We start from the raw sequence: 13,606 nt of genomic DNA on the forward strand, positions 1-13,606 counted from the left end.
ATTGCCGGGGGTTGCTCTTTAGGGGACGATTGCCGGGGGTTGCTCTTTAGGGGACGATTGCCGGAGGTTTGCTCTTTAGGGGACGATTGCCTAAGGTTGGCTCTGTAAGGGGCGATTGCCGGGGGTTGCTCTTTAGAGGGCCATTTTTTGGGGTTTCTCTGTAGGGGGCGATTGTCGGGGGTGGCGCTGCATGTAAACTCGCTAGCCAGGAGAAAATAATTTAAACTGAACCTAATTGAGTTATTAATACATAGAATTTCCTAAGGTAAATGTCTCTGTATAAGCTGAAAAATTTCGCGACGACAAATTGAAGTAAATAGAATGTTAGTGACAGGCGAGTCCAGAGTGAAGAAAGTATACATTATTATACAGGTTGAGATAAATGAGACTTTTATACCTATAAATGCAGAAGAGGATCAACGTGTAGTATTAAATAAGAGTATATCTGCATATGGGATTGCACAGAGCGTCTTCTGGAGCCGAGATTAACGTAAGATGATGCTGTAGAAATAATCAGTTCTAAAAGATCATCCGGCGCATAGGATAAGTTCAAAAGAATAAACTCCTGATGTTCAGAAGGAGTTCATATAGGATGTTCTGATTATAGGATAAGATAAGGGGATCCTACAGCAAGGCAGCGGTGTCCTAGCAGATGCAACCTCCCCCTTCCTGGTCCTGGGGGGCGTCCTGGGGAGGGGGGTTAGGGCGCAGGTCCACGGCTGATGTAAAGGCTTAAGGAAATTACCAAGAAGTGAGAATATTAAAGTAATAAGATCCTGTGAAAATCCAGCGTATACTAGCGGGAGAAACACGTGAAAATGTTAAAGCACATGTATGATATGTGAAACATTTAAAATGAACATTAAATTCAATAGAACTTCTAGGAATTAAAATGTGGGGGAAAGGTGGCGTAATTTGACGAGAAAAAAAGGTGGTATGGTTTGACGAGGGGAAAGGTGGTGGAACTTGATGAGGGGAAAGGTGGTGTAGTTTGACGAGAGGAAAGGTGGTGTAATTTGACGAGGGGAAAGATGGCGCAATTTGACGAGAAAAAAGGTGGTATAGTTTGACGAGGGGAAAGGTGGTGTAACTTGATGAGGGGAAAGGTGGTATAGTTTGACGAGGGGAAAGGTGGTGTAACTTGATGAGGGGAAAGGTGGTGTACCTTGATGAGGGGAAAGGTGGTGTAACTTGATGAGGGAAAAGGTGGTGTAACTTGATGAGGGGAAAGGTGGTGTAACTTGACGAGGGGAAAGGTGGTGTACCTTGATGAGGGGAAAGGTGGTGTAACTTGATGAGGGGAAATGTGGTGTAATTTGATGAGGGGAAAGGTGGTGTAATTTGATGAGGGGAAAGGTGGTGTAACTTGATGAGGGGAGAGGTGGTGTAACTTGATGAGGGGAAAGGTGGTGTAACTTGATGAGGGGAAAGGTGGTGTAACTTGATGAAGGGAAAGGTGGTAAGATTTTGCCACAGTCGCCCTGTAGCAAGAATAAAAATAGAACGATCGGTTTCATAATTTACAAAAAAAGTATGACAAAATTGAAATAGACTTAATGATTTTTTTTGTTAATGAACGCAATATATTTATATATTGCCGATGTAATTTCGTTTTCATGATGTGGTTCGCATGAACGCACTGGACAAATATTATAGCTATATGCTATAATGTACTAATGATATAAAATCTAACAGCATAATTTATTCACATTACAGGTATATTTGATCGTGTTATTAGATTACCTATTTTAATTGATCACCCACATGATGGACGGAGAACCACATGTTAGACGACAAGCAACATGCACAACATAGAACGCTGACCAAACGAGTAGCACTCACACTAGCTAGCATGAATAAACATGTGCCCATCATCAATCCAACATGAACGCACATGTCGCGTAGTAATTAGGTTGTACTTGCGTGTACTCACCTAGTAATTAGGTTGTACTTGCGTGTACACGCGTAGTAATTAGGTTGTACTTGCGTGTACTGCGCATTATGCCTCCAACATGTACGAACATGGATGCTTAGTGCAGTCGTGAAGTACATGCACATCAACATGATAAGCTGCTAAAATCAAAGCACAAAACGCAAAAATCAATAATATAAAAATACAAGTGCATGTGCATGCTTCATAACGAAATTTATCTTTAATCTGTCCCAGGAACTCCATTGTTGTCAGCAAGCATACATATTTTTTTGAGGAATTAAGAATCGTAATTTCATGATTTAGCACAGCAAACAAGCCTGTGTCTTGATAACATAAGTATGAGTATAATGAGGCAATTGAAGCGTGCGTAGGCAGGTTGGTAGAGAGACGGTCGCTGACATAATGACTGCTATGTATGCAATCATCACTCATTATCATAACTTATTCTTAGTATATAGAGAACATGGCTCAGAAATATAAAGGGCAATTACACGAAGCCTTGTTTCAGAGCAGAAAGTAATACATTGTTCAGAGAAATGAACGTCGAGAGAGGATAATAAGTTGACTAATTTAACGAATGCAGTTTATTAGAGACTATATATAGACACCAGAATAACAGACGCGAAGCTCAGGTAAACGGGAACTGAAGTAAAGAAATAACGCAAGTAAATGAAGTAAAAGTAATAGCTCGCGTAACTCGACATGCATAATTCGGCAACCTGCATGTAGCAGTTTAATAACTAGTAATCAATAAGGGGGACTTCTTAGCAAAACTATCATGCCTTTAAAACACATCTGGGAACCGAATTACGACGTTCAAGAAACAAGTTAAAAACATAATCAATGATTTTAATTTTAACAGAAATCAAGTACAAATATTTTTCTTGCAAATCGACAAAATAAAAACAAAGTAAACTCATCGAAAAAAATTAGGCTCCACGATAAAATATTGGTAGCGAAATAATGTCAACCCTTGGTCTGTTCAGCATTGTTTAAAACCTGGCCATAAAAATGCATTCGCATGTAAACCGTAGCCTAAGTTCACATTTATGGTGCTATATTTAGGAGGATAAAATTACCATTAACCGCTGAATGCCTCATCGCAAGGCTAACAAGCACCGTAACTTCCATTAGACCAGGTCACTAGTTCGAAAACAATAAGAGAATATTTTACTGCGCTTCCATATACTAAAGCTTCCAAGTGATCAGTTGGCACAAGCAGAAGCAACTGGGCCGTTGCACATATGATTGTATAACGCTACTTTCTTAAACAAACAGTAACGCTACTATCTCATAAAAAATGCATGAACGTGACAAGCGCGCGCAAATAGAACTAAAATACACACTGAAAATTAAATATTTTTATCGCCGGCGTACATCAGCCCCAAATAAAGCGAACATAATTTTGAAAAGAGATACAAATCCAAAAATATGACCAGCATTAGAAACAAACTAACCGTGACGCAAACGCAACTGAAGTGTAGGCACGTACCAAGATGAAGGCATTTCAAGTGTTTGATGTTTATCAACGCAGCTGCGCAACGCTAACTTTCAACACCAACTAGTGAAATATGTTTCGAGAGATGCATCATGTGGCTGGTGGGAGTTGTTCGAGCCGCTTCCAAGGAATGTTTTTTTAAAAATGCTATATGCATGCCATTTAACATGCTCGGCATTTCATCTAATGCATTCAACATGCCAGACATGGCATGTTGCTACTCAACAGATGAACACTCACGGAATTCAACACGTGGCAAGCTCCAGGCAAATGGCCGTAGTTAAGCGTCGCAGGAAGCTAAAGTTTCGTAATTAAATTAAATTGATTTATCTCGATCATGTTCTTAACATGATACAAGCATGCCACTGCTAACCGTTACTACTAACAAATATTTCCTCAGAGAGAAAATATCGTTCAAAAAATAATTATAATGAATCAAGTGTGACAAAGGGAAGAAGTTGTAAAAATATACTGCAGATAATGAACAAGGTGTGGGCTGAATTGGTCTCGTAGAGAGTGGACACAAGATGTACCGAGTTGCGTCGCTGTCAGTTTGTTGAAACCGCAGCACTTATTCTACGGTACAATCAACAATCTAATGATGAAATAAACGTCTAACCTTATGTCACCATTATTCGTTCGAACGATCATTTTTACGATCAAACTAATATTTTTACGTAGTCTCATTAATGTGATGTCCAATACCTATGTAATTTGATACTTTTATCGTAGGACAATAGCATTTCAGCATTGTTTTCAAGCCATTGAAGGTATAGAAATAAACAATGAGCATATAGAATACGTTAGATATAGTAGATATTCCTCATTATTATATATAATAATTACGTACAGTTATTCCTCATTACCATATAGAATAAGTTAGTTACAGGTGATATCCTTCATTAGCATTGATAGCAAATTTGTAGTAACGCTTATAGAGAAACTAGCACAACCCGCGAAGACAAGACGTCGAGTTTAGTAGAACTAATCAGGTCAAAATTGTCCTGTGAGGAGGTCGATATGCGGGACAACAAATTCGTTATGTGATCCTACATTACAGGACATCACGATGAACAATCATTACGGCACCATTGTCATCATTTAGGAGGCTATAACCTTCTAATAATAGTCTCTTTATAGTGTTCACTGACCTACACACCCTGTCCTGCACTCACCGCAACACAGCATTTAAGGAACCTATACCATCAATACTTGCATGTTATTTGTTTATTTGAAGTACTATGTTATTCCTATGAAAGCGAAGGTTTTATTACATATAGACACATACTAGATATTAACAAGGAAAAGTGAGCACATTAAAGACCACGAGATTACCCTGAACATTATAAATTGGACAAAATAAACAAATATAGATGCACTAGCAGATAAAAAGCTACGAATGAGAAGACGTTCTAAGGAAAGTTGGGACAACGTAACTTGATTGGTCGTACATAAGCTCGTTACGAAAATTTAAGGAGATTTGCGAGTCTAAAGTATGCTCTCATGAAGGGACTATATTGTTTATATCATTACTCAATTTTCCACTCACAACACTGCAGGGATAGGACGTAGCAATGATACGGCCTTTTGCCGGGTTAAGCGAGGTGAAAATTACCCACAAAATAGTGAAGAATGCATCGCTAATTAGAAAATGACTCTCTCTTTTCTCTGAGCGTAGCTTTCACCATTAGAGGGACAATGGCCTAAGCAACCTACTGTACTAGACGGTTCATCAAGAAGCGCATTCTTCATCGCGTTTTCGTTCGTTGCAATGCAGTCCACGCAAGAGTCGGAGCTCTCAGGACACTCCGGCAATGTACTGAGACACTATAAACTTCGTTCGTTCGTCCATCAGTCCAATATTTCAGAAAATAACAGCGAGACTTGCAACGAAACCGGATTGCCATGCAGCGCCATTCCGAATCTGGCAGGACCCTGTAAGAGGTCCCACGAGACTGCAGATATAATCAGGGTCCCGATCACGATATCCAAACTGGGCCAAGCGAGCGCACAGCATCGCGCAAAAAACTACAAATGAAACTAATTTAACTATAAACTTTGGAACCAATACTCATATATTGTGAATGAGAGGATCGTCATGACCATGAGTCAACATGTGTAATCCAGGCTGAGGTGATAGCATCCACCAACAGTAGTGCAGTCATCCAGACTCTGAACGTGGCGTCCATTACCGGCCGTCGTGACGCCACTAAGCGGCCGTCGCCACCACGGTCACGTCATCAGCAGGCGCAGTTGCCGTCGGCCGTACGGCCGAGGTCCGTGGCGTTGTCGGTGTCCCGGAGGACGACCTCCGTCACTGTTGTCACCAGCGTTAAGGAAAACTCCGGCCAGGCCACGGGGACGACGCCCCAACCACATGAAGAAATGAACGCACCGCGACACCCAACTCCATGGATCCAGAAAAACTATACGTGCAATGGCCTTAAGAGGCCTAGGAAACATTTTTAAAGGCCCAGAGTACCCAGAATAATTAAAAAAAACAGAGGAAATGAAGTAGCATAAGCAAGAAAACCGAATAAAAAATTACAATACCTCAGGATGTAAGTGAAATTCCTTATATACGAGAGAATTAACTCCTGCTGGAATGAGTCATGAAACCATGAATAACCCGAGATAAAGACGCTAATAACATTCACAAGGTGAGGAAGCATGAGTCATGATAGAACAGATTCCTCAAGAAGGCCTCTTGGTGTTTTCCCATCAATGGCCCCGAGTGATTGATGGGAAGATTCACTCGAGATGAAGTTGTTTTGAGACACCGAAAAAACCCTATTGCGATTACAACAGACATGTTTACTTCGGTGAAACCGACCTTTTAAATACGATAATACCGCCAGGAACACACTGGCGTATTGCACGATGATAGGGATCATTGAATACAGCAATAATCAACTGGTTCGACAGAATGAGCCAGCCTCAGCAGGATGCTTCTATAGTAAACCGAAGCCCACCACCACCAGTTCAAACGTTTGGGGCTGAGCCAATAACAATCTAATATCAACACAATAGCATTACACAAGCCAAGTTTTAAAGCCGTTAGTAAAAACATTCACACTCAAGAGTTTCCCATAATAGTGTAGAATACTATAGAATACAATTCAAAGTTATCAGAAGTGTCCAATGAAGAAAATCATGATCAAATGATACGTGTGTGAAAACTTACCTACAGCCAGGAGATAGCGTACTGAATACAATGTGACTGGCGATCCAATCCAACAAATTATATAAAAGCAAGAAAATCGCCATAATTAGATAACCGCAATTCGATTTACAGAGATAAGTTCATACCACTAAGCAGATATGAATTTTATTCTTAAATGACCGAAATGAAGGTACATCATAGCAATAATTTTTATCCATTTCTTTTGATAGGTACCGGTATAACTTGCACACGCGCCGTTCAGAAATAAGTTAACGCATAGATGTGATCAGTGCATTTTGCAGTGAAGAAAAGCTTTCAGCCATGACACTTTGCTCAGTGTTGGATTTGAAAAGCAACTCATTTTACTATCAAGCAAACGTCCTCGCGTGCAGATCTGCTTCTTACTTTCATATATTTGCCTATCTTAGAACAAAAATCGGAATCGTGCGTATGAAAAGTGAAATGTCTGTTCTATGCAGTCTGCTTATAAGCATCCCACAATCCGCAGGGAAAATTTCAATAGTATGATTTTGGTCGTTGTAAGGTCAAGTGAAAGATTATCGATGCAGTTACTGCAGAATTATGTAATTTGTCGAAGAATTGTACACATCAGTCTGAAAATGGTACACGTCTGTCAAAAAATTTGGCGCGTTTGACGGAGAATTTGGCGCGTTTGTCGGAGAATTGGACGTGTTGTCGGAGAATTGGGCGAGTTTGTCGAGGATTGGGCGCGTTTGTCGAAAAATTGGGCGCGTTTGTCGAAGAATTGGGCGCGTTTGTCGGAGAATTGGGCGTTTTTGTCAGAGAATTGGGCATTTTTGTCGGAGAATCGGGCGCGTTTGTCGGATAATTGGGCATTTTTGTCGGAGAATTGGGCATTTTTGTCGGAGAATTGGGCGCGTTTGTAGGAGAATTGCGCGTTTTTGTCGAAGAATTGGGCGCGTTTGACGAAAAAATGTGCGCGTTTGTCGGATAGACTTCAGACATGTCCATTAGCTGTTGATATGTAATGGCTTATCACCAAATCGTGATCGAAAAACGGTACGCAAATCGTCACTCATGCCGGATAAACTTGAGTTATTAAAACAAATGGAATGCATGCCGCATCGAGTAATTATAGAGTCAGCTAAAGTATCAATTATTGCCGCATCAATAACTATACATAATAAATATCAAATTAACAACACTAAGTATCAATGCCGTCTTAATAGCTCATGTCAGATCCTGTAGCGATATTGACGATAAGTCACATAGTACAGTCGTACGACAAAGCCATAACACATACAGACTGTACAGATAAGCAATAACAGCTGTACACACAAGCAATACAAGGGGAGAAAATAATAAAAAACAGAACGCCTGCTGAGTTGTGTACGTAGGGGGGGGCATGCGCGTGCAGTTGTGGAGTGACATGCTATTAATTAATGTGACATGCACATTGTGAATTAATTATTAGTTACCTACATCTTATTAATTATTGAGTAATAAAAATTATTGACGTACAGAACAAGACTTAGAGTCACCAAATATTATTATTGACTCTAATATTACAAGTAATATTAGAGTCACCAAATATACTTGGATTGGCTTAATTAATGAAAGCGCTGGAGGGCAGTCATCCCTTATTACTTCCGTCACATCCCTTATTACTTCCGTCACATCCCTTATTACTTCCGTCACATCCCTTATTACTTCCGTCACATCCGAATAAAGAAGGCAGTGTATAGGGAATATATCATAGGTTTAGTCGCGTTGCATCACCGCAATAAGGTACACTGCAGTATAGTACACTGAAATGAAGTACAATGTAATGACGTATTCTGTTATGGGGTACACTGCAATACAGCACGTTGAGATGGATTATGCTGCAATAAACTACCAGTACTCTGCAATGAACTTTACAATAATAAAGTACAGTAATAAAGTACACTGCAGTACTCACCACCATTGTGCCCGCAAGCTACAGGATCCAGGAAGATGAGAAACACAACACAAACATCGACGTTACAGCCGTCGCACATCGGCGATATTTATGTGAAATTCATACTATTGACTAGTTTTACACTAATATTTTAATACATCTTAATGTTCTTGTTATTGACTAGCAATACTAGTACTCTAACATATTAATATGTTTTTGTTGACACACTTAGCGTGAGCCCCACGTGTTTAAAAGCGAACTAAACAACATGTTTACGACTAGTTCTGAAGGTCAGGTACTTTATACAGGAAATATACTATATTGACTACATGTAACCTTTTACAGGAAATATATTACATTGACTAGGTACTTGTAACCTTTATACAGGAAATATTGACTAGGTACTTGTGACCTTTATACAGGAAATATTGACTAGGTACTAGTAACCTTTATACAGGAAATATATTACATTGACTACATGTAACCTTTATACAGGAAGTATTGACTAGGTACTAGTAACCTTTATGCAGGAAATATACTGCATTGACTACATGTAACGTTGGTTCACCGACAGTCATGGCACCGCCGAGTGCGGTCCACAATGAATATATTTCGGGAACGAAAAGTTCGGTACGTGAACTAAGGCGAAGAACAGATGGGTTCTTGAACCAAAGTTGTGCAGTAGATGATGATAGAATTGAAGATAAGTATCAGAATGAGAGGTATGGGGAGGAATGATTCTATATGTCGAAAATGATGGCTGATGATAAGCGTGATGGGTGATAAAGTGTAAATGAAAGAGAAATCGATTTTACCAGAAAATATTCAAATCACTATGAGAGGATATAGAGGTGACAAGGAGGCATTCAAGTCATAATAGAGAGATGTAGGTATCAAGATAATAATAATAATAATGAAGACAGCACGGCAATAATGAAGTAAGCAATAAAGGATACTGTCGATCTTCTTATTCTCTGGCGACTCCATGCCTGGTAGAGCGGCGGCCACTCGCCTGAATAACTGCTGTGTGTTGTGTGTCGCACAGTGATGTGTGTGTTGTGTGTCGCACAGTGATGTGTGTGTTGTGTGTCGCACAGTAGCCTCCTCTGCACTCCCATATCAAGGCGCACCGTGCCACACCAATACAATATTTCGCACGCAACCTTCCTTCACAATTGGCTATCCAGAAATTTCAATAAATCTATACAAAAACGAACCATATTTAAAGTAAAAATATCCAATGCGCTGTTTTCTCAAAAAAAATCATCTTTTGCCTTTTTTGTATATAGTTTCCGAAACTAGGGCCGGAACGTAGCATTAGCAGCGCTTAGCGCTAGCACAACACCGCTTAGCGCTAGCACAACACCTGCTCGACGTTGTAGCCAGCCTTAGCGTTAGCACAACACCTGCTTGACGTTGTAGCCCGCCTTAGCGCTGGTCTCGATGAACATGACGTTGAGTTCCTTCGCTTTGCGCTCCCCCTCCTCCGTGGACACCTGGGGGCAGGGGGAGCAGGTTATGAGGGGAGCAGGTTATGAGGGGAGCCGGTTATGAGGGGAGCAGGTTATGAGGGGAGCAGGTTATGAGGGGAGCAGGTTATGAGGGGAGCAGGTTATGAGGGGAGCAGGTTATGAGGGGAGCAGGTTATGAGGGGAGCAGGTTATGAGGGGAGCAGGTTATGAGGGGAGCAGGTTATGAGGGGAGCAGGTTATGAGGGGAGCAGGTTATGAGGGGAGCAGGTTATGAGGGGAGCAGGTTATGAGGGGAGCAGGTTATGAGGGGAGCAGGTTATGAGGGGAGCAGGTTATGAGGGGAGCAGGTTATGAGGGGAGCAGGTTATGAGGGGAGCAGGTTATGAGGGGAGCAGGTTATGAGGGGAGCAGGTTATGAGGGGAGCAGGTTATGAGGGGAGCAGGTTATGAGGGGAGCAGGTTATGAGGGGAGCAGGTTATGAGGGGAGCAGGTTATGAGGGGAGCAGGTTATGAGGGGAGCAGGTTATGAGGGGAGCAGGTTATGAGGGGAGCAGGTTATGAGGGGAGCAGGTTATGAGGGGAGCAGGTTATGAGGGGAGCAGGTTATGAGGGGAGCAGGTTATGAGGGGAGCAGGTTATGAGGGGAGCAGGTTATGAGGGGAGCAGGTTATGAGGGGAGCAGGTTATGAGGGGAGCAGGTTATGAGGGGAGCAGGTTATGAGGGGAGCAGGTTATGAGGGGAGCAGGTTATGAGGGGAGCAGGTTATGAGGGGAGCAGGTTATGAGGGGAGCAGGTTATGAGGGGAGCAGGTTATGAGGGGAGCAGGTTATGAGGGGAGCAGGTTATGAGGGGAGCAGGTTATGAGGGGAGCAGGTTATGAGGGGAGCAGGTTATGAGGGGAGCAGGTTATGAGGGGAGCAGGTTATGAGGGGAGCAGGTTATGAGGGGAGCAGGTTATGAGGGGAGCAGGTTATGAGGGGAGCAGGTTATGAGGGGAGCAGGTTATGAGGGGAGCAGGTTATGAGGGGAGCAGGTTATGAGGGGAGCAGGTTATGAGGGGAGCAGGTTATGAGGGGAGCAGGTTATGAGGGGAGCAGGTTATGAGGGGAGCAGGTTATGAGGGGAGCAGGTTATGAGGGGAGCAGGTTATGAGGGGAGCAGGTTATGAGGGGAGCAGGTTATGAGGGGAGCAGGTTATGAGGGGAGCAGGTTATGAGGGGAGCAGGTTATGAGGGGAGCAGGTTATGAGGGGAGCAGGTTATGAGGGGAGCAGGTTATGAGGGGAGCAGGTTATGAGGGGAGCAGGTTATGAGGGGAGCAGGTTATGAGGGGAGCAGGTTATGAGGGGAGCAGGTTATGAGGGGAGCAGGTTATGAGGGGAGCAGGTTATGAGGGGAGCAGGTTATGAGGGGAGCAGGTTATGAGGGGAGCAGGTTATGAGGGGAGCAGGTTATGAGGGGAGCAGGTTATGAGGGGAGCAGGTTATGAGGGGAGCAGGTTATGAGGGGAGCAGGTTATGAGGGGAGCAGGTTATGAGGGGAGCAGGTTATGAGGGGAGCAGGTTATGAGGGGAGCAGGTTATGAGGGGAGCAGGTTATGAGGGGAGCAGGTTATGAGGGGAGCAGGTTATGAGGGGAGCAGGTTATGAGGGGAGCAGGTTATGAGGGGAGCAGGTTATGAGGGGAGCAGGTTATGAGGGGAGCAGGTTATGAGGGGAGCAGGTTATGAGGGGAGCAGGTTATGAGGGGAGCAGGTTATGAGGGGAGCAGGTTATGAGGGGAGCAGGTTATGAGGGGAGCAGGTTATGAGGGGAGCAGGTTATGAGGGGAGCAGGTTANGAGGTAGTGCAATCAGTTAGGAGGTAGTGCAATCAGTTAGGAGGTAGTGCAATCAGTTAGGAGGTAGTACAATCAGTTAGGAGGTAGTACAATCAGTTAGGAGGTAGTGCAATGAGTTAGGCGGTAGTGCAATCAGTTAGGAGGTAGTGCAATCAGTTAGGAGGTAGTGCAATCAGTTTTGTGTTGTGCATGGCGATTGACGATACAAAAAATACCACAAAATAATACTGCGAGGACATATGAAATGTATTGACATCAATACCGTAATATGCTGCACATGTACGTCAATATCACAATACGCACAAGTATATGCATCAATAAATCAATATGCACATATGAGCATACGATGTATAATTGTGCATAAATATGCACATGTTAGGTACCATGTACCATTGTGCATCAATACGCACATGTTAGGTACCATGTACCATTGTGCATCAATACGCACATGTTAGGTACCATGTACCATTGTGCATAAATATGCACATGTTAGGTACCATGTACCATTGTGCATCAATACGCACATGTTAGGTACCATGTACCATTGTGCATCAATACGCACATGTTAGGTACCATGTACCATTGTGCATCAATACGCACATGTTGGGTAACATTATATGTATGTAAAGCTTGCAGCAAAGTTCTCTCCATACCTGCGCTACGCACACATGCAGACATGCAACGCTATTTAACGAGGCCACTGCGTGTACATTACCCTCTGTAAGTGAACACTACACGTGCGTTTTCTGTGCTTTTAAATGGAATTCGTACATAAATTCAGATTTAAATTACGACGTTCATGTTCATCTTTCAGAGCACGAGAGGTGCACAAGGGTAACCATCCGCTAATTACTGCATGGATAAGATTCCGGTTACAAAAGATCAACCCAAAAATTAATAGTGAACTTCATTCACTGAACACGCGAGCTTAAATCCCAAGAAACTTTTAAAAGAAAACTTTTTACTAATAGGGAATGTTGCCAGTTTCGTGAATATGGAAAATATGTTTTTCGTTTGATGCCACGAATTACTAACTTTATACGAAAGCCTCGTCATTCTCAACTAGCAGTCTGCAGTAATAAGGAGATAATTAGAATACGTGAGCAGCTTTTCAATTACCATAACAAACCTTAAATGAAAGCAGCGATGATCAACTTGATGCAATGCTACGTAGACATTTAAAAGCGAGCTATTTTGTTTGCTTCGTTATAACGAATACGGCTATTTCGACCATGCACTGAGGATCTCGTACGAACAACGTACGGAAATCCGCAACCAGAAAATGAATCCCTGCAGGAAAACGTTAAATCCTCATGATTTCGATGAAAAAACGTTTAATCAATGTTATTTCAAAGTAAGATGTCTGTAAGGTGAACACCAAGGGTAGACGCTCAGTTAATCTTCTGAATATAATAAATTTTTGCGCTTTCATGTGAAAATAAACTTGCATGTCTCTAATAATGCTAGACGGATTCTTGTGCGGTGCGCACGCATGTTGGTATGCTTTCGTGTTACGGGTAACATTAATCGGATTAAATACTGCGTGTAAGTTATGATCAGGATACGCGTTGCAATGATCAGGATACGCGTTGCAGTGATCAGGATACGCGTAGCAGTGATCAGGATACGCGTTGCAGTGATCAGGATACGCGTAGCAGTGATCAAGATACGCGTTGCAGGGATCAGGATACGCGTTGCAGTGATCAGGATACGCGTAGCAGTGATCAGGATACGCGTTGCAGTGATCAGGATACGCGTTGCAGTGATCAGGATACGCGT

At 42.4% G+C, this 13,606-nt stretch overlaps 1 protein-coding gene across 1 annotated transcript; it reads right to left on the reverse strand.

Annotated features, from left to right (window-relative positions):
• On the reverse strand, positions 1–10,011 carry LOC108682489 (ras-related protein Rab6; the record flags this gene model as incomplete). The annotated part of the gene is given in 3 exon segments (XM_018171654.1): positions 1–719; positions 9,472–9,535; positions 9,922–10,011. Coding segments are annotated over 3 exon segments (228 nt in total), but the record flags the coding sequence as incomplete, so codon positions are not given.
• Positions 10,012–13,606: the final 3,595 nt, after the last annotated feature.

Source organism: Hyalella azteca, unplaced genomic scaffold (assembly GCF_000764305.2).
Source record: "Hyalella azteca isolate HAZT.00-mixed unplaced genomic scaffold, Hazt_2.0.2 contig8569, whole genome shotgun sequence".
NCBI lineage: Eukaryota > Metazoa > Arthropoda > Malacostraca > Amphipoda > Hyalellidae > Hyalella > Hyalella azteca.